This window comes from Diplotaxodon limnothrissa, linkage group LG9 (genome assembly GCF_057381915.1).
Source record: "Diplotaxodon limnothrissa isolate DT_005_m linkage group LG9, D_limnothrissa_male_GT1.1, whole genome shotgun sequence".
Classification (NCBI taxonomy): domain Eukaryota; kingdom Metazoa; phylum Chordata; class Actinopteri; order Cichliformes; family Cichlidae; genus Diplotaxodon; species Diplotaxodon limnothrissa.
In genome coordinates, this window is record NC_140604.1 from 25,692,013 (window position 1) to 25,712,947 (window position 20,935).

The 20,935-nt window shown below is 41.6% G+C and overlaps 1 protein-coding gene across 1 annotated transcript in view; it reads right to left on the minus strand.

Moving 5' to 3' along the window:
* flt1 (fms related receptor tyrosine kinase 1) overlaps positions 1 to 18,986 on the minus strand; it is a 41,821-nt gene extending 22,835 nt beyond the window's left edge. The window contains exons 1-10 of the mRNA XM_085362935.1: positions 18,695 to 18,986; positions 16,195 to 16,291; positions 15,197 to 15,402; positions 13,438 to 13,562; positions 10,362 to 10,527; positions 10,118 to 10,254; positions 9,539 to 9,710; positions 9,221 to 9,338; positions 8,732 to 8,901; positions 8,474 to 8,621 (exon numbers count right to left, since the gene is read on the minus strand). Coding sequence (XP_085219061.1) covers positions 8,474 to 8,621; positions 8,732 to 8,901; positions 9,221 to 9,338; positions 9,539 to 9,710; positions 10,118 to 10,254; positions 10,362 to 10,527; positions 13,438 to 13,562; positions 15,197 to 15,402; positions 16,195 to 16,291; positions 18,695 to 18,752 — 1,397 coding nt within the window. The 5' untranslated portion in view covers positions 18,753 to 18,986. The remainder of the gene's footprint in view (positions 1 to 8,473; positions 8,622 to 8,731; positions 8,902 to 9,220; positions 9,339 to 9,538; positions 9,711 to 10,117; positions 10,255 to 10,361; positions 10,528 to 13,437; positions 13,563 to 15,196; positions 15,403 to 16,194; positions 16,292 to 18,694) is intronic.
* Positions 18,987 to 20,935: the final 1,949 nt, after the last annotated feature.

Consider the following 20,935-nt stretch of genomic DNA (forward strand, 5'->3'; position numbering starts at 1 on the left):
TGTCTAAAGGTGAAAAAAAACAAGATAATCAAAAACCAATTCCAACTCAAAACTTCCTTTTCAACAATCCCGGACGAGCCCCCACTTGTTACGTTCCCCTGAGCGGTCTTGGCGGGGAGGGGGAAGTAACAGAATTGACTGGGTCAGAAAAAGGAGTCAAGGAGGCAAAAGGGTTAAATTAAAGAGTTTTATTAAAGTTTCAATTTATACAAACTAAAAGAGACGGACAAGCCGCTATTACCATTTAAGGAAACAAACAAAACTCAGGCGTTGGTCAATAAAGTAAAACGTAAGCCAAAAAGAAAGAGCAGCTCACTAGCTGAAAACCACCAAAAACACAGCTCACTAGCTGTAACCACACTACTGGCACTCTGGCCCAGAGCTCACCTTTCCCTGGGCTTAAATACTTTTAATTACTGATGTGAGTCAGCTGTGTAACAGGGAAAGGTGGCACCTCAGGCAGAAGAGGTGGTGGGACACGCCCACACAGGCACCTTCAGGAGGAGGCCCTGCTAGGGCCGTAACAGATACCTTATGTGCCTGGATGCTGTCAGTACAAAGAACAACAGTAAGAAACATTATAATCACTTTGACCTTCAGATCGCTCTATTAACCCTTAAAGGAGAGATCAAAGGTCAAATGTGACACGACATATGAACCCGTGACAACACACTATACAGTTGTAAGAATCATAGTTTATTTTTATAAGTTTACAAGTTATTTTTCAAATTCTGACCAATAAATCATTAAGTTGACTTTGAAGACATTGGTGGATGTACGCCTGTCTTTAATGGACACAAAATTTTTATCAGAATTCATTCAAAACCTTCTGACCGATCATGTTTGCCGACCTACAGGCATAAACTTCTTGGTATAAATAATAACTCTTGTGCTTATTCAAAATGTTAACTATTCAGATCAAAATTTTAAATATTTTAGCTATAAGGAAATGCGTGGATATAATTATTTCTACTATATAAGTGATGTTTCTGGAGAAAACACAGTCACACTGCATTCAAGCGTTGCTTAAAAGCAAACAAACATTTAAAGGATTTATTATCTGAATGCTGTTGAAGTTTGCTGTCTCTGAAAATGATTTGTGCTTCTTGTTGCTTTGGTAGCTTGAATTTCTAAGGTGCATCAAACCAGATGAAATGTCATGTGAATTGCATTTTAGGAAAGATTCAATAATGTCACCTCTCAGGAACTGAAACTAAGTGAAGGATGATGCATTTATGAGGCAAGCTGCTCACATTTGAAAAAAACACAACAGTATGGCTTCTGTTTGATTGTTGGTCCACAATTTAAATATAGAAGGATGTATAAATTAAAATAATCCAAAATTCTGTGATTTATAGAATCGTTAAACAGTTTTATCAGTGGAAAACAGAAAAAAAATGCACTATATTAGGATATATAGTTAGTGTTGGATCAGGTGACCATGAGTCCTCCCTTAGTTATGGTGCAATAGGTCTCGGCTGCTGGGCGACTCCCATGATGCACTGAGTGTTTCTTCTTCAGTCACCTGTTTCACTCGCTCTGTGTTAATACACATTTCTGCATTTCATTATTATTAAAATCTGGCTCTCTTTCACAGCGTGCCTTTGTTTGTTTTCCATCCCTCAACCTAACAGGTCGCGGCAGATGGCCGCCCCTCCCCGAGTCTGGTGTTTCCTTTCCATTGCTCATAGCAACTGTTGTTGTGATTTGGCTCTAAATAAATAAAATTCAACTAAATTCAATAATAAATGGTTAAGATGAGCAAATTGTTAAATTCAGCACCAACAGTCACACAGTTCTGTAAAACGTTTCAAAAAAATTGACAGTGAGGCAACAATACACTGGAAAAGTTACGCAACGCTAGCAACGCTGGTGAAACCTGTAATGTTAGGAGTGAAGATGTGGAGGAATTCACTACTCTGTGAAAGACTGTGTGTGCACAGAGCAATGTAAAATGTTTCTCAACATGAAATTACAAAGAACTGGGGAGTTTCATTAAGAAAAAAAACAAGTAAGCGCAGACTTTCAGTACTGAGCAAAAAGCAAAACTGAAAGTCTGATCTACATTAGAAACAAGTTTGAAATCATTGCACCTCTGAAAACAACTATCAGTTAACACAGCTCGTCTCTGCGCCCACATATTCAGGTTAACACTGAAACATAAAAAAAACTATATATATATATATATATATATATATATATATATATATATATATATATATATATATATACATATATATATATATATATATATATATATCTTGCCTAATATGATCTTGCCTAATTTTTGCAAAACCAGATTGCAACAAGCTAATTGTGTAGTTGCGCTGCCACGCTGGTCCAGACCTGCTATTGAAAACAACTCATTACAGTGAGTAAAACCCACGCTATAATCAGATTTGTCATTCTTTTTTTTTCTTTTTTTTGCTGTAAATCAACAAGCAAAGAAATCCTCAGAAGTTTCAAAGGACCATATAGTCAATCATATATTTTTTCTAAAGTTTACAATTTTTATTTATTATTTATATTCTTTTCAGATTTTAATAAATATCTTACAATGCCTCATGTGAAAAAGGCAACCTTTACAAACGTTCAACGTTTATGCTTGCTAATTATTTGTGTTGAGATTTACTTTTTCATTTAAAAAAAAACGTGTAGATGTTATTACAAAATAGCTAAAATAGTTTATATTATAGTGAAAAAAAATATTGCACCCTCATTTCATCTAGTGAATACAATTTTGCTTGTTTAACCTCCACTCTTCCACGGCATGCATTTTTAATTTCTCTTTGATATTTGGGCTGATTGGGACCTGATCAATGTAAAAACAAAGAATTACTAGATTCTTTTTTTTAACCTAATCTATGTTTCTAAGAAAAATGAGAGCCACATATGAGGATATTCATTTAAAATTTCGATAGAACAGTAGCAGTATAATGTCCTTGTAAGTGGATATCAGGCCCTTGCAGAGCAAAATTGAGTATTTTGGTCTAAATAACCCAAAATGTGATGTCCACATATGTGGACGCCAGGAGGTTAAAGGGGAAATGAGTCTGTTTGCAGAGAGACAGAAAACCAAAGTGTGACACGGATTAGATCTCCGGTGGATTCAGTTTATTTGTTCTCACATTTAATTTGTCACTGATCCGGAAAAGTCCTGCGTGTGTTATCCTCTATCGCCTCTCAGCTGGACAGCTACTGCCCAGTTCCACTTTCTCTCGCTTGCAGAAGGCTCAAATTGCAGCAGATCACTCCTGTTTTAACTCGGCTGCACTGACTGCCTGTGAAGTTTTGAATAGATTTTAAACAATGGATTAGCTCCACGATACTGATCTTTTAACTCAGTATTTTGCCTCCAGGTCACTGAGGTCATCACTGCCCTCACGTAAAAGCTAAAGGCGACCTTTGAGGTTATTGCCCTCGGGCTCTGAAACAGCGTACCTTCCCACAGAAGAAGCTGTTCAGCTGACAATGTTAAATCACCTCTAAATACCTCACTGTTTTTAGATTTTTAGGTATTTTAGTCAAATCTGAGGTGTCTCTCGGTTTGGTTGAGCTCACTATAATTTTTTTCTGTTACAGTCACAGTTTTTTATCATTGGTAAAAATTTATTTGTGTTTTTATTCAAATTTTCTGACTAATGTTTTTCACTTATGATCTTTACTATGTTCTCTGTTTACGTGTATGTGTATGTTCCTGTTCAAAAAAAACTGACTTCAAGTGATTAAGCTAACACTTACTGAACTGTTAATTATTCATGTCAACCACTAATGTGAAGCCAGTTTAAATGTTAATTAAAATCCTGAGCAATGAATAAATTCTCAGTAACTTACAAATGTTAATGTCTTAAGCTGAGGTATTTGTAGCTCACATACCTCAGCACAACAAGTACAGACTTCACCTCCACAGATTCAAGCTCTCCTGTTTGTGCCTCACTTTCAGTACACTGCAGGTGATCATCTGGCTGCACACAAACAGCCTAAATAGTGAAGAAGCATTACTTAAATACGTAGAAAAATATAATAAGGGTGCGTTTAGTTTCTAAATTCAACTATAAAAGCTTTTTAAAACTAGCTGTTATTACAGAATTACATTTTTAATGTGAAAAATCTGGTGCGCACCTGCAGACCAAGCCACTGGGCTGAAAACTGAAGTTTCCTCACATACCCACTGGAGGCTGGCTCCACAGGTGAGTGAATCCCTGTAGACTCCCATGTCTAAATGGCCAGTTTTGCAGCAGAAATAAACAAACCTGGACTTTGTGTGCAGGGGTGATTTCTTTTTTATTTTTATAAAACAGCTACCTTATAAAAGGATGCCCCCTCCTTTTTTTTAAGACATTAACTCTCCTCCAGCTTGTAAACGATCACTTCCACTTTGTTCACTGATGCTCTGCCTGTTTATGGATGTGCCACTGCCCCCCTCCTCTCACCTCTCTGTCTCTGTCTGTATCCTTGTCGTCATCTTTTTCTGTCTGCCCTGAGCTCCTCCCTGTCTTCGGTTCCTCTCTGCTCACTGATTGCTCTTCCTCTTGGCATCGAGATAGTGTGCGAGTTACACAAGCGACCCACCCTGTGCATGACACCAAGGGCCTGACACACACATGCTATGCGAATGCACACAGACACCCACACCTACAGTACCATACCACCCAGCTAATACTCCCACGCCTCTCAGGAAACACTTTCTGACTCAAAGTCGCCCTCACACACACACACACACATACACAAACACACACACACATAGAATTAGTTAGATGGATGCGTGAACATGAACATGGTTAGACACAGAAAATGAACACGTATAAATTTCTATATATGCACGCAGACACACCACATTCACACAGTGTGTGCTTGCAAACAGGGTGAGCAGCGGCTGCTTGGGTATATGAACGGACTGCTTCGAGTTGTGTATCAGAGGGGTCATCTGCTGCCTTTTCTTCCTTTCCTGTTATGTTGCTTAAAATACACTTTTACTGCTGCAACTGTGTGTTCCTGTATGAGCCCCCAACCCCCCAAAATAACCGTGGCGCATGTAAACGAATACACAAATATAAGCAAGGTTTAATGCAAAAAAACACAAACAACTGATATAACACTTCAGTACAGCTTAAGAGAGTCATACAGAGTCAAATATTGTCATATGTAAGTTAGTTGTATAAAATTATTAAATATTAGATTCATATATTACTCATAGAACATCTGTATACAAGCAATTAATCACATTAGCAGACACCCGTAGAATAGGATACACACACACACACACACAATTGTGCGCAAGCACACACGCTGTCACCCTCTTTACGCTCACATGCACAAATGGACTTTATTCAAACACTTATGCTACTCATTCTCATAAAATGGCTTGTAGTATCACGCATACACTTAGATTTTAATTAACTTCTGATACAAAGACAACAGGGCTGTTATACTGACACCATATGACACATAAATGAGACATTTTGATATGGGATGATAGTGAACGACACAGGAGCGACACAGGATCGTCTCTGGCCTTCTCAGACTTCCTACATGGTAGGTATCTGCAGACACTTAGTCTGTTAATAGAGAACTGAAGGAATCCCATAGTGAACAGCACAAAGCATGTCCTCTCTCCTTTTTCGCCCGTCCAAGGTAAGCACACTGATCTTCTACTGGTGGTTAAAAAAATCGCAACAGAAACTCACAGCTTTTTCTCGTTTTCTCTTTTGGTTGTCAAAATCAGATCGGGGCTTGGGACAGGCAGGCACGGTTCATGCACCCATTTTAGTACCACTCTAGGACACAAAAAACAAGCAAAGCAGCTCCAGAAATGTGGCTGGTGGATGGGTGGAATTGCACTTTTTCTGGCTCAAATGTCTGTGAAATATAAAAAGCATCGAACTACAGGACAGCCTGGTGTAGCGGGGAGACTTAAACTGGAAAAAGGAAGGAAATAAATAATCAGTGAAGCAGGTGTCCTTATATCCTTAGTGTTGTGGTGTATATAACTCCTGGTTTTTTGTATCTCCTGGTCGTCACTGCTCAGCAGTGTTCCAAGTCACTTTACTCATTTTCCAGTATACCGAGCTTGCGATTGTCACTATGGATCACTGATGATGTCACTGAGGGTTTTGGCTGCTGTCGAGAGGCACCGATGAGTGTGTGGAGGTGGCGGTGATGTAGGGGGAGGGCTCCAGAGTGGGAGGTGATGGGGAGTTTTTCTTTTGTAAATGTGAAGGATGCTGGGTTGTGGTGCAGGTCAGGGCTGGTGATGGAAGGGGGTTTAGAGGTATGTGTAGGGGGCAGACGAGTTGGGGAAGGGGTGTGGGGGTGCTCTCAAGAATAGATCAAGCTCTTGAGGAAGCGGGCCGTGCCACGTTTGAAGACGAAGGGACAATCACGCCGCTGGGAAGCGCCTCGAGTCGGAGAGGAAGCCAAACAACGAGAGGAAAAGCGCTCTGATTTTTGCACAGGAAGCCCAATGCACCTCCTGCTCGGGCCAGATAAGAGCGCTGCAGTTCCCAGGGCCAGACCCAGCAGTGGACCCAGGACCCAGGCGAGAGGCCCCCCGTCAGCCTGGCCCAGCCTGGTCCACTGTCCCTGGGCCTCCTCCAGCACGGCGTCAGGCTTGTGGTGGTGCAGCCGGGCTGCAAAGAACAAGGGGCCCAGTGAGGATCCAATCAAAAGTACCAGTCCAAAGAAATACAATCAGCACAGAAACTGAAGCTGAACCAGAACAGAGCTTTACAAAGGACCGTGAGGCAGCCAGTTAAGAAGCCAAATGTAATCTGCAGTGTAATTACTGTGCAAACATGCTTGACTCATTTTTTAGGTATACTATAACTTCTGCTGTTCTACTTTGTTGGGAAATACAGCCTTTTTGTTTATTTTATGCCTCTTTCTTTATGTAATTACAATACTGCTACAAATCACATTATATTAATGGAATAAAAATGGCTTAAAGTCGAATTATTCATCTAAGTGATGATTAAAAACTGGGCTTTGCCAAATTTCTCACATGTGCAGATTGCATCTGACATCTTACTGTGAAACAAGACAAAGGTGCTGTCACACATACAATAAACGGCATGAACAAAAGAGCTTACATCACTTGACCTGGATTTACTCTGACACTGAAGATTGCATACTTTGGCGCTGCCAGGCGGCCTGAGACAATCCTAATGTACATTATGTAGATAACTTTTGGCATTTGGATGAGATTGATTGGCGTGGCGCCTTGTGAGAGTGCCAGGGTTAAGGGTCAAGTACAGTTATGATGTCAGTGTGTCTCAGGGGGCAAAAGAGCGTGGGCAGCTGCTGTGGTGCTCTCAGGTAATACTTAACCTTTCTGACTTGTTTGTAAGGAACACAATACGTGTCTGACCTCCGAGAGCAGCTCAATCAATGTTTCTGCCAAAATGCCTGCTTGGATACTGGCGTGTGTTTAAGGCTGACTGTCCCTTCGCTTCATCGGGCTGGGCCATTTCTCATGAGAACTTTGTATATTGAGTGTGTGTCAGATATAAGAAAAAGCATCACAGGATGCAGTGTGCAATCACAATAATAAACAGGCCTCTCACCCTGCCTCCTGGACAGGAAATTCATTAAATCATAGCGTTTGATTTGGAAACCAACAAATCGTGACTGAGAGCACGGAACTGGCTGCTATTGAAGTGTGTTTTTTTTCTCTGTCCTTTCAAGTCTGAGATACAACGTGTACTGTGTTTGTGAATGTACCAGGCACACACACACACACACACACACATAGGATGCAGATTTGTATGAACTTAAACAAACATATGGAAAGGACACATGGACAGTAAGAGAACAAAAATATGAGAAAGAGCTGCACAATCAAACAAACATGCAAACACTGGGCCAATGAAATACACACACACAAACACACACACAGACAGACACACACACATTTTCACACATTCCTGCACATGAAAGGCCCCCAAAGGCATCTGTTCTGGTTACAAGAAGGAAACGCTGTCTGAACACACGCAGAAATAGACAAAACATGTCTCGTTTTACAACAAAAAAAATAAAAAATCACACATACACACACACACACACACACACTCCAATGAGTAACATAGAAGAAACATCATTATTTATTCTATGTGCACATGAAGTGTTATAATATTATTAATATTTTTAACCTTGCAGCCAAAAAGGTAAAAAAAAATAAATATATGCCTTTTATTTTTTTACATTTTTGCAGATTAATTATGCACAGTATGTGAAGTAAATTTCTGAGGTGCCAGATTTTAATATAATAAAAGCACTTGAAGCTCTGTATAGCTGTATGGTTTTTATATTTGGCTTATATTGTTCTTCTGGTCAATTATGTGCATACTAGGAAACCAGCTATCTTTATTTAAGAATTTATAAAGTATAGAAAATTATACATTTTAATGGATTTTATAAATTAGTTTAGTGCTTTAGTGCTTAGTGCTGGTAAGGTTGTGATGTTCTGGGTACTTACAGGCCTTTAGACGGACAGGGATGCCAAAGCCACTGGATGTGTGGAGGAGGGACTCCGTGGGATGTGCAACGCAGGGCTTGTCTGCTCCCCCGTGGTACGGAGCCCGGGTCCTGCAGCAACACCGCTTTCTCCCCTATTTTTGGACTCACTACAAGACGAGATGATGCCGAGATAAACATGATAAAAAAGTGAGGTTTAATGTCCTGAGGACAGGACATTTAGAGCTGAAGAAGTATTTTTGTTGTTGTTGTTTCTCACCGTTAACCACAAGTGTGAGTGTGAGATTCTGGTAGAGTCTGTGTTCCTGGTTTCGTACGAGGACCGTGTACTTCCCAGCATCCTCTTCTGCAACATCCCGGATAACCAGGGAATTTCCACTCATGTGGTATCTGGAGCATTGCTCTGCTGCAACCGTGCCATCCTTCAGCCTGCCAGGAAAAAAAAATAGACCTCTGAGTAAAGTGGAGAGGAGGGATGTTTCCGAAAAGCTTCAGGTAGTGTGTGAAGGATGAAACAAAGTTGCAGGGAAGGAAATAAGTTGGAATACTTAAAGTGCTGATGAGTCATATTTTATTGGGAAGTCATTCCCTCTTTCCAAGAAATTAAGAAGTTAGCTGAGATAAGCTTCCAGGTTAAAGGAGGTAAAGCATAAATAAAAAAAAAAACACTGGAGAGGTATGAACACTAAAGAAGAAGCTCTCAAGTCACAAATTTTGTGAGGATACAGGAGTATTTCTGATCACTTACCAAATGACTTTTGGGGCCGGGAACGCTCGCAGTTTGGGAGAGATTTTATAAGATTTCTCTCCTGCTTGCACCATCATCACCAGTCTGTTTCTGGGTTTCAGGTTGATAAATGGTCGGTCTGAAAATGAGGGAAAAATGTGCATTAAAAAAGCTGATGTCAAATTTTGGAAACCGCTGTGACGTTCTGGAGCCTGTGATAAAGAATGCGCTGGTCACAGAAACTTAAAAAAATTAAGCAAGCATGACTGGAATGAGTAATCCGGGCAGATGACTGGTGAATTTCCTGAATGTCGGGATGGGTCAGCGGAGGAAACTCACCATAGACAGTAACATTGACGTGTTTGTGCTGGCTTTGATCACCACTCTTGACGCGGCACGTGTAGCGGCCTCGGTCTGAACGCTGGAGCTTCGGGATGGTCAGAATACTGTAGAACAACATTTCTGTTTGATGCTTCACAAGCCTTTTGAAAGTTGAGCCGGCATTGATACTCTGCAGGATAACATGACAGAAGAGCCATGAGATTAACACTGAAGGGTAATCTTTTGATTGTGCAAGGGAAAGAGTTATGCACTTGTTATAAATCAGTAATAACGCCATTAATTACAGCCCTAACTAATAGAGTATAAAATGAAAGACATTTACCAACCCTAAAGGGGATTTCATTTGCACAGGCAGTGCTTTTGTGTTACCTACATACCTTTCACTTATTTTACACTTCAAAATAAATATGAATAGAATCTCTAAGACGTTTACTTGAGTATAAGATGTAGCATGCTTGGCTGATAGAATATATATTTTGCGAAGTGAGGCAGGAAGTTGGTTCTTCCCTATCAAAGGTAATTTTTCGTCTAAACATGTGCTTCTTTCATCTCCAGAGACTGTAAAGTAGCTCTGACCTTTCCAGGGTAGTCCCATGTGAAGTTGACTCTGGTGTTCAACTCTGCAGTGGCAGAGCAGTTCAAGACCAGTCGCTGTCCCTTTAAGGCCTGCGTATGTTCACTGCTGTTCAGACGCACATCTTTGATTTTATTCACTGAGACAAAAATAAGTAGAATATCAGGGATTTTGCACAAAAACCATTGATGCACACATACATGTTTACGCGTGATTTATATAGTTGTGCAGAAAGAGCTTGCTGACCTATTCTGTGTACAAAATATCTGCGTGACTGGTGTCGGACTATGTCACCAGTGGTCTGGCAGAAGAAGAGGCCGATGTAAAAGAAGGTGGGAGATCTGATTGTGAAGCCTCGCCTGCTGTTCCAGATAATGTTCCTCTGGTCTGGACTCAAGCTGTGGCTGCGGTACTGTGAAAGAGGCAAGGAGAAAACAACACCCATCACATGTCTGACTGCACCACAGTCTACAGCACAGAAGCGATGACACAGTTTAACCACACTGAACAAACAATTGTCATGGCTCAAGATACAAGATACAAGTCATGGTGATTAACTTTGAAATGTGAACACATGATAAATTACAAATGTGGAAAGAACCTGCTTGTACCTCGAGTAAAATAACTGTAATTTGTGACTATTTGTCATTTGCAACAGTGACTTGGCTTTTTTTTTTTTTTTTTTTTTGCTTTGAGTCAGAGGCATCTGCCTGCTCCAGAAAACAAGTAGGAATTCAGATTAATGTATTAGATGTGAAAAGTTTTGTGTTAAATCTATCTGAAGATAGACATCAAATAATGTATTCATACAACTGATAATGGGACATGATAAAAAGCTCCTGAACAGGTGTTGGAAATCAACCTTTATTTTAAAACTCCTAAAAGTCCAAGTCAAGCCTCATTTTGGACGTTTTTCTCAAAGCAATGTTTTTAAAAACAAAAGTAGAGGTGCCGGGATCATGTTGGTTCTGCAGTTAGCGCCGATGATTCACAGCAGGTGGATCCATGCTGTGAGGAGTTTGCATGTTCAACTTGAGCCCCAGCAGGTTTTTGGTAGCTCCAGTTTCTTCATGCTGTGGTCATGCTGCCAGGCAATCACGCAGCAACAACCAAAAGTTTGCTGAACAACAAGAAATTCATGCACTTGATGTCATTTGAGCTTTTCTTTTCACTTCAATGGACAGATCATCCTCGGGCTTGGGGGAGATAAGTCCTCTGGGATGCTGTGCAGTTTCTTTCAGATAAAGACCTCCAGAAGAATGAGGCTGCCTATAATCCCACAGGGTTTGTTTTATAATTCTTGTCTACCTTGTATAACTGAACAACCTTGTTGTTTTCTTGGAAGTTGCTACAAGGAAATGTTTACTAGAGTTTCTGTGACATGGTGGAAGCCTCCCACCCTCTCCCGAGGGAACAGGTAGAGCCCTCCTCCACCAGCATCACACACAAACAGTTTCCCCCTCTCGTGCACCCCTGATGTGAACTGGTTGATATCCCCCTCCCAGAGTGATGTGACCCCCCCGAGACAGCACTGAGCTCTTCCTTCTCCTGTCCCAGGCCTTTAAAATAGATACTTCCTCACTTCTTCCTCTTCTGAACTCATTGACACCCAGCCCGTGAGCTCTAGCACCCTGTGTGCCATTCTTACTCCAGTGTCTATGCTGAGAATCGGTAAAAATGAAGAAAAAAGTGGAGGGAAAAGGGGAGGAGCAAAAGAGTCAGGCAGGATATGAAAAACGTGACTCCAGTCCATCTCCTTGCATCCTGTTACTACAGGATATAGACTTTTGACTTGTCGACCCCGTGATCCCGCACCTCCCGGTCACTTTCACGGCTAGAGCGAGAGAGCAGAACCTCCTGCGCATTGTTCTTCTCGAGAAGAGTCATATTAGACAAGCAGGCAAAGTGCAAAGTCCTTCCAGGAAAAAAACACTCCAGTGACAGCGAGTGGGTTCCAGGTTATGACCAGAAACTGGAGGGGAAGAGGAGGGATATCAAGGAAGAAGAGGACAGCTATTTTTAGAATAATTACCTTAGCTGATCCAAGCACCGAGATGGAGGCAGGACAAATGTGGATGTGACATGCACGGCTTAGTTTGTCCAAGTTTTTTGGACTTCCTGTGTTCTAAATCACAAGAATCTAAAATTCCTTCATATTTCTCTTTTGTTAATGTGTCAGTGCTTTGGGTGTGCTGGTCCAAACAGAGAATATCTAAAGAAATATTTCTTACTTTGGCATTAAAGTCTGCTTCAGCCACTGACCTCCACAAATGCAGATGGAGGGAAATTAAAGGGCTTAACAAAGAGTGGATGGATGAACATGACATTTTCATGATGAAAGGTGTAGTTGACTTTTAAAAAAAGATAAATCCATGCTGCTGCTGCTGGACTAATTTTACACACTTTCTAATCTGTGTCTTTACTGTAAGTGCAGTACTAAACTGCTGAGGTTGCCTTTAATCTTCAATGTATTCTTTCTGTTTTGTGCATCCAAAAGCAGAATAACCAACACTTACTTAGCCTTCTTTCACTGTCTCGACCTGAGCCAGTACTGTATGTTTTATAACTTGTTGACTGTAGATATCATTTTCCAATAGTGACGCACAAACCGTCATTTTAATGACGAATGCTCCTGATTAAAGAGAATAGACTCTACTTTGATCTATTGGGGCCAACAGTAGCCACCTCTGCTTCCTCCACCAGGCTGTCCAGCTGTTTAAAGCATCAGTTGGAGGAAGTTGGCAGCCAGTGTTCCTACTACAAGATGTAGAGGGTGAGATGTGGGAAATGGTGCTGGCCAGTGGCCAGTGGGGCACTCCAGACCCAACAGTGGTTCCCAGTAAAAACATGTTAAAGACATGAGCAGGGAATCACGTTTGATTAACCCGCAAATAGTTTGCACTTTTACTCTCTCTGCTCTCCCCCTCACTCAGCACTCGAGCGCCAACACTCACAAACATATCCGCACACACTTTCACACATATCCGCAGACGGACACAAACAAACGGACACACACGCCACAGTGCAATGGCTGCCAAGATAAGAACAATGTGGCGAATGATCTGGACAGGGAGACATGACTGAACACTGTATCGCGTGCATATGTGAGGCCTGATTGAAAAAACTGGGCAAAGCAACGATGATGTGCAGAGAACGGAACGTGAGCGATTGAGCGAAGAAGTACAAAGTGTGACACGAGTGCCCAAACACAATCAGAACATGGATCGTGATGCAGAGCAGGTCTCTGCACCCATGCACAGTGCATTAAATTTAAAAGGTGTTCAGTCACTTGGTAGATAAAAAGCACATCTCCTGCACAAACCTTTACTAGTTCTGTGGTGACGTTGGGGCTGGTGACCCGGCAGGGGATGACCAGTGGCTCCTTTTCCTTCAGGTACAACACGTCTGGGCTCATATTTGCATCCTCCACGAATAGCTGCTGGCTGTCTGAAACCCAAACACTGCGGTCAGGGACACATATTGTACAATATTAAGTGTGTAAAATAAATGCATGAATAAAGAGTCTTTCTTACATATGATATGTTAAAAAAAAATATTGGGGGAGTCAAGGTTAAAATTATGCATTAGCAGAGTGGCTCCTTTGTGGCTACCTGTCTGTTAAATCTAGCAGAAAATCTGGACCTTTTGTTCCTGGTTTTGTTCTCGACTGGCTAGCATTCATTTCATATTGCATCCTGGTCCCATTAATGATGCATGTATAAAGTGAAAGACAGGCCCGTAAATAAATTTCCAAACAAGCTCTTGCATCACTCCTCTTGCTGTTTCCACATTTTTAGATCCCTTTCATCATTTTGGGCCAACTTTTAAAGTCATGCACATATATAGAAACTGCCTCTTTGCACAAGACACACCCACACACACAAACACACTTCCAATATCAGTCTCAACAACAACAAACAAAAGCAAACAGACACACACTCCTAAACATTCACTGAATACCCATTCAGCAAATGACTGTCTGTAGTCAGCGATAAACACTCAGATTGTTTGGAGGCAATCAAACGGCTCTCCATGTGTTTCTCCTCTCGGCTCGACTACTGTAAAAGCGCTGTGCCATTCAAAGGTGTGGGTGTTGCTCGCTGTATTGTTTGTGACCATAGGGTGTTATTCAAGGAAAGCAAATCTCTGAACATTCAAACAAAAGTACCCCAAGGACTAGTAGCCTGGAGGCTTCCTTCTTCTGCTTTGATTCCTAATAGAGAAGTCGGGGAGGGAGGCAAATGTCTGAGCAGAGCTGCAGGCCAAGTCTGACGCTTAATGGACATGGTGACCTGAGCGATTGATGGCTCCCGAGGGTCCTGTTGGCTAAACAGTAATGTGCCCTGTGACCCTGGCTTCCAGCCCAACTCTGCCTCATAATTGCGCAGACTGAGCAGCGTCACCTTCCAGGACAGGGAGGAGCTGGCTGGGCAGACATCATGCCTCCTCTGCCCCTGAGCTACTGCCCTTCATCTTATCCTTCTCAGCTCTTCACACACACACACACACAAACACACACACTTCCACACACCGCCCTGCCGCCACCTTGTAGAGACACAGCGACATTCCCTCCCAGCACACCCCCTTCGAGCCCTTCCCCTCCTTCCCAAAGCACAGGATGCTTCAAGCAAGGCTGAGCAGAGCAGATAAGGCTGATGCCCTGGGAAACTCTGCCCGGGCCTGAGCCTTTCAGCAGCTGGGCTATTCCTGGCCTCGAAGTAGCACGTAAACGAAAGTAAAAAAAAAAAAAAAGAAGAAGAAGAAGAAGAAGAATTTATATATAGACAAAAAGGAGGTAGGCCTGGGATGAGAAAAGGGGGAGGCAGGGGAGGAGGGCAGTGAAACTGTGCCAGAGTCATCTAGAAGGATGTGTTGTTAGGACAAACAGTGTTTAGATATAATTGGCTCACTGGCATTGGTCTGTATTTAGCGCCCACTGCATCCTGTTTAACCTGACATTACAAACAATACACATGGCAGGGTGAATGAGTGAAGGGCTTCTCAATGAGCGGGCTAAAAACAGCTATTAAAAAAAACATAACGCAAAACAGAAAAAAGTGCCCGGGGTAGCGGTGTCTTACCTGTGACATAAACGTAGATGGATGTCTGTTTATGGGGTTTGTCCTGGTACCTGCAGCGGAACAGGCCGGTGTGCTGGGCCTGGATGCTGCTGACTTTCACCTGGCTGCAGTAATGCTTGCTCGTCCTTCCACAGCGAGATTCACTCACGTCCACCTGATCTCTGTCCAAGCCTGCTGGGAACGTCCAGCTCAGCTGCCAGCGACCCCTGGTCAACAGTTACAGTGAGTTGGTAACCCTCTACAGCTTACATCACTGTAACTGTATCCCTTTATCCAAAGATGATTTCAACATGTGTGTGGAAGATGAAGATATATATTGGACTCTAATGAACTTATAATACATTACAATCTCATTCTGTTTTAGCTGCACGTGGTAAGCGTGCAATAACACGTAATAATAGGTGCTTGTAATTTATTTAGAAAAAGTATCACTAGTAAATGTTGAAGAGATTGTTTCAATGGAAAAACTGACTCATGCTTTTAAGCTGCTTTATGAGATGCTCAAGCTAGAGAGGAAAGAATGAGGAACAAGAAGTAGGGGGAAAGATGTAAGGTGCTTGCACAACAACTGATGGTTTATTTTTATTCAATGTTCTAGTGTTTATTTAAGAGTTTTCGTAATTCTGTGCCTTCATTAAGAGATTTCTTTAACCAGATATCAGTCATGGTGACTGTCTCATTCAATCCCAACCCAGGTTCAGCCCTTTATCCAAACTACGGATGCCTGGCTCAGATCTCTCTACCAAAATCCTTCTAAGTCTTAGCAGCAGGCACCCATCCCAAAACACTTCTGGATACTTATTTTGGGCAGTTAGTTAATAACGTTATCCAAACTTGACTTTAATTTCAGTGGCTATCAGCACATAAACACTGCATTCATAGAACACATTTTAAAAGGCTTTTTTCCTCCAGGAAGTTACACTTCTACCACCATCTTTACTAAAAAAATGAATTACAGATTTTAAATCACAATGTTTCCGCCTCTACCTGAAACTCACCTGCAGTTGAGCGTTAGCATCTGGTTAGCATCCAGAACCTGCTGCCGAGTTTTGACATCCAGGAGAGGGACGCTGAACCTCCCCTTCTGATCTTTATCTGCAGAGGTCAGAGCGCCGAAAAGATGAGTAAATTTATAGAAACAGTTCAACACCCAATGACCTGTAGTGTGGTTTGTCTCATAGCAAGTATCTATTAACCTATGGATCTCTCCAGAGAGGTTAGAGGTCAAGGAGAACTTATAAATGTCAAAGTGAAAAGGGTACATCTGGACTGAGTTTGTTGACTCTGGTTAACTGCTTAATTCAGGTGTAGAGACAAGTGTCCATGTGGTTGGGACGTACACAGTGAAAAACCCTTTTCAATCACTTTTAGGGAAATCCTGAAAGATAACACACTTCCTGTAAGGTATGCCAACCAGTCTGGGTGATTCCCACCTCCACAGCACGTCCTCCATCAGCATCTCTGACCCTGCTCACATCTCCTCGCTAAACCCACTTAAGAAGTTTTGTGGAAATGCGTAAGCAGTGTCCCTCTTGTTTATCAAATAAAGGCATTTCTCCACTTCATCGCTGAGGTTTATTAATGAGAGATAAAGACTGTCCACCCTTCCTTCCTCAAAACAACAGAGGAAACATCATTCAGGGAAGCCCGTCCTTCACTCGGACTCCTCCTCGCACAGCAGCTCATAAAGAACCACCTCCACTGATCTGTGAGCAGTTAAACTGCTGCTAGGGCAGTTAGCGAATTTATCACTTAAATCCATTATTGCCTTTCATTGTCAGCATCATTGTTCCCAGTGGATCCCCCATTGAGCACAGTATCTAGTATTACTCATACTGCTAACACTTCCTATGCTACTTCCTTGGGTTTCACAGGAGGCAGCAAATACACACACACAGGCAGGAGAATGGAAGATGGAGGGGGAAGTCAAGGATCTCCTCCAGCTTTTCAACAAGCTGTTTAAACAAGTGTCTAATTAGCACACTTTCTGTGTTATCAGGTAAAGGAAAGCATTTCGCAATCCTAACTACAACATCACTGCCATTACCAGGAAGTACTGTGGTTAGTTTCCACAAAGGCTCATTACACTGACGTACCAGGGAATCTAAAACAAACACCTGAGGGCAATGAAATATTTAAAGTGCCATGAACAGAAACATGCAGATGCATACTAAGGTGAAATTCAGACAAATTAATGAGGACATAGTAAACTCTTTGAGCTGAAATTTACATCACTGCAATAAATCTCAGGAGCATGAAGATTTCTAGACAATCAGCCGACATGAAGAATTTGATTACCTGTAGTGAAATGTGATCATATGATTTTATTATCAGTTTTAAAATACTAACAGATATAGAGAGGTCCAGTCTAGAATAGTCTCTCCAATAATTCTGATTAATATAATGTATTAAAGGTAACAGTGACAGCGGGGTGTGAATAAATGAAGAATTTAGTTTGTTCTGTGTAAGAAGGTGTTTTTCAGAACGGCTGATTATGCATTATATTTTATATTATGTATTAATCATTATTATTATGTATTTTCTGCAGTTATTCTGGACTGATTCACGTTATTTGTCACATTCAGTTGAATAAATATTGATGCAGAACCTTTTTTATACTTCTTCCTTTCTCTGTATTACACTGCTATATATGTACATATGGATTAAGTACAGGTATGCATGTATGTGCGTGTTTTACTTGTCATCCAGCAGGAAATAATTGGTGGAGTTTTTGTTTCAGTGACAGATTTAAAACAAACGCCATGATGCATTTGGAAAATGAAAAAACAAAATTTTAAATAGTAATAGCACATGAACAGTCGAGGATAACTAGAAGTGATGTAATAAGTCGTTACACGTGTAGGACATCTTTTAAAATTCACCGTATGCAAAATAAAACAATTAAATTAAAACTTTTTAAAAATGCCATGTCCCGGATCAAGCTCTTAATGTAACGCACGATTTGATATGCCAGTTTCGCTGAACATCGGTTCCTGCTCAGAGGAGTTTTTGACCCCTCATCCATTTATATTATTGACAAGCTCACTAGCTTCAGGAAACAACGCCTGCGCGCATCCATTCAGCAGAGGCCATGCGGGCAAGGAGCCGGGCCACAGGGGTCCCGGTTATCCAAACAAGTGTCCGGGTGGGATATGGCTCTTATCATCCTCAGCGCAAAAGGAGGTTTACAGCTTCAGACACGCAGCCACAGCGGCGACACAACAAGCCGATAAATGAGGAGCGGCAGCGTAATAATTAAGGGGGATTGGCTGTCAGTCTGTTGTTTTCTACCTTGATTAGTTGAAATACTTATTTTTGTTAGGTTTGTCAGGTTTACAAGAAATAACGATCATGAAGGATTTTGGCTCTAATTAACTAACTATTACAAACAAGTTTCCTTGACTGTAAATTAGCGCAGGTCTGTGTAAATTAGCAGTTATCCTTGCTGCACGCACTCTGTGCGCCCGTAACATCTGCAAAACTGACCCAGTTACTTACCTTTTGCTAGAACACCATAAAATCCAAACAGCAGGGAGAAGAGAATAAAATTCATCATGTCTGGAGACTCCGAAGCAGCTTTGCGCTTTCAAATAAAATAACGCATGAAAGAAGTTGTATTCCTGCTGTGGCTCCTTTCCCCCCCCCCCCCTTCTGTTTCTTTTCTCTCCACCGGACTACAAACGCAGCACAGCGCGGTTGACTGCTGCGCTCTGAGCTGAGGATCACCGAATGGGAGACAGTTTCCTGAGTTTATCTGCGGGAGATCACGCAACAGGACACCGCGCTTGAGCTCCAGTGCAACTTTTTCCCATCGTTTCGGATTGTGGTGCGGCTTTATACTGTTCCCACAGTGCACCCACCGGATAGACGGCTTCCGTTACGTCCAGTGACACACCCAGCGCGCGCAACAGCGGTCCCATTTCAGCTGTCCCATGTAGTAAAACCTGCTAAATGTTATATTTTTCTAATATAAGAAAAATCAAAACTCTGTTTCCTCGGATTTTTCACACTTCGGATTGGACATTCACTTTTTGTTCCTAAGCCAAGAGTCTACATGCGCTATTTTCCATCAGGACGTTTACGCTTCACTGGAAATGATGCGCACTGATCAGCCGCTTGCGTATATCTTGTCAGTACCCAGGGCTGGTAAACGGGATGATCAGCACGTAGGCATTGGTAAACGAATAGTGAACTGATCGACATTTAAAAAAAAAAAGTGCTCTGCGGAAGGTGCCAAACATTCCACTACTGGAGAAAATCTGGTCTCACCACTAAAGGAAAGTCACTCACGTTTCCTTCAAACTGTAGTACAGGTGCATTTCAGTAAAAAACAAACAAACAAAACCACAACAAACCCCCCCAAAAAACAAAAACAAAAGAAATTAATTATTTCTGAAGCAACAGGAATGTTCAAAATTAAATTCAGTGGACTGAAACAGCAAATTTCATTGATTTATCTTAACAGCAAAGCAAATAAATTATGTAATAAGAGATACAAAAACAAAGAAAAAAGATGGTTCTGCATTGATAATGTGTCTTTAATATAAAGGGAAATGGATTATTTAACAATGATGTAAATTGCAGTTTTTTTATTCTTCATTTCTTCAGGGGATATTGTACATGGCACATTGTAATGGCACAGCTTGTCCACTGGGTGGTGGGGTGAGCTGAATGAGGATGGAGAAATGGACCAAACTCTTAAGTGTCTGCATAGAAAGGCTCACTTAGGTCTGGTAATGGTAATCTTACTGGGTCCTCAGGTTTAATGTGGAGGCTTTTTAATAGGACATAAAGTATAAAAGTGGCACCGTTAAGATAAATTAAATCACAGTAAAACTGAAAAGCACCTACTATGGATGGACTGTTCTCTTATCTACAGTTACAGCATATACCGCACATAAAGCTATTACTGTGGGATATACAAATGCACAGACGTACATATACAGTACAAGAACAACTCTTAAACTCAGAGTGAGCTGTGAACACATCCAGTAGCATACAGTACACGGGGTAATGCAAAAATACAGGGTTACATGTATTGTTCGAGAAAGAACTCTTTTCACAATAAGACTGCATGCAGCACAGGACACGGTTTGTTTCTGCAGTGAACAATGTAGCTGTGAATGGAAAAACAGGAAGTAATTGGCAACATTTACACGCACAGGATAATGTAGCCCACCTCAGATCTGCTCTGAAACCTGATGCGTACCAGCCTGTGTGATTGCGACAGGCTGGTGTTTGGTGCCAAATGTGAAGACTTTTACAGGGAACTTCACCAAATGTAAAAAAACTGAAAAGAAAAAACAGCCTCTTGATGGGAACTTGGGAGTGTAATTCATAAAGCAAGTTGCAGGCTGCAGAGCCTTCCACGGCTCTAGAGCGAGCAATTTATGTAGCTGGACTAGTTTCTTGAGTGACATTGTTTGTCTTGGATTCCAGTGTTAACGTTTAAATGCAGCAAGCCAAAACAAACGAATCGATAATCAGCTTAAGATCAGATTTTTTTCTTTTTTGTCCATGCAACATTGCTGCAGTTGTTTGAGGAATATGAGGAAGCAGCAAGGTTTGGAACAGGGATGATACCCCCACTGGCCCAATGCCTTGGACACACTGCCAAAAACTGACTCATTGTGTTGCCATCCGTCATGACGACAATCTGAAGACAGACTTCAGGTCTGAAACCTCCTTCCTGTGCATTAGCTCTGTCGTGTAGTTCACGTGAGTAAGACGTTTGATTGG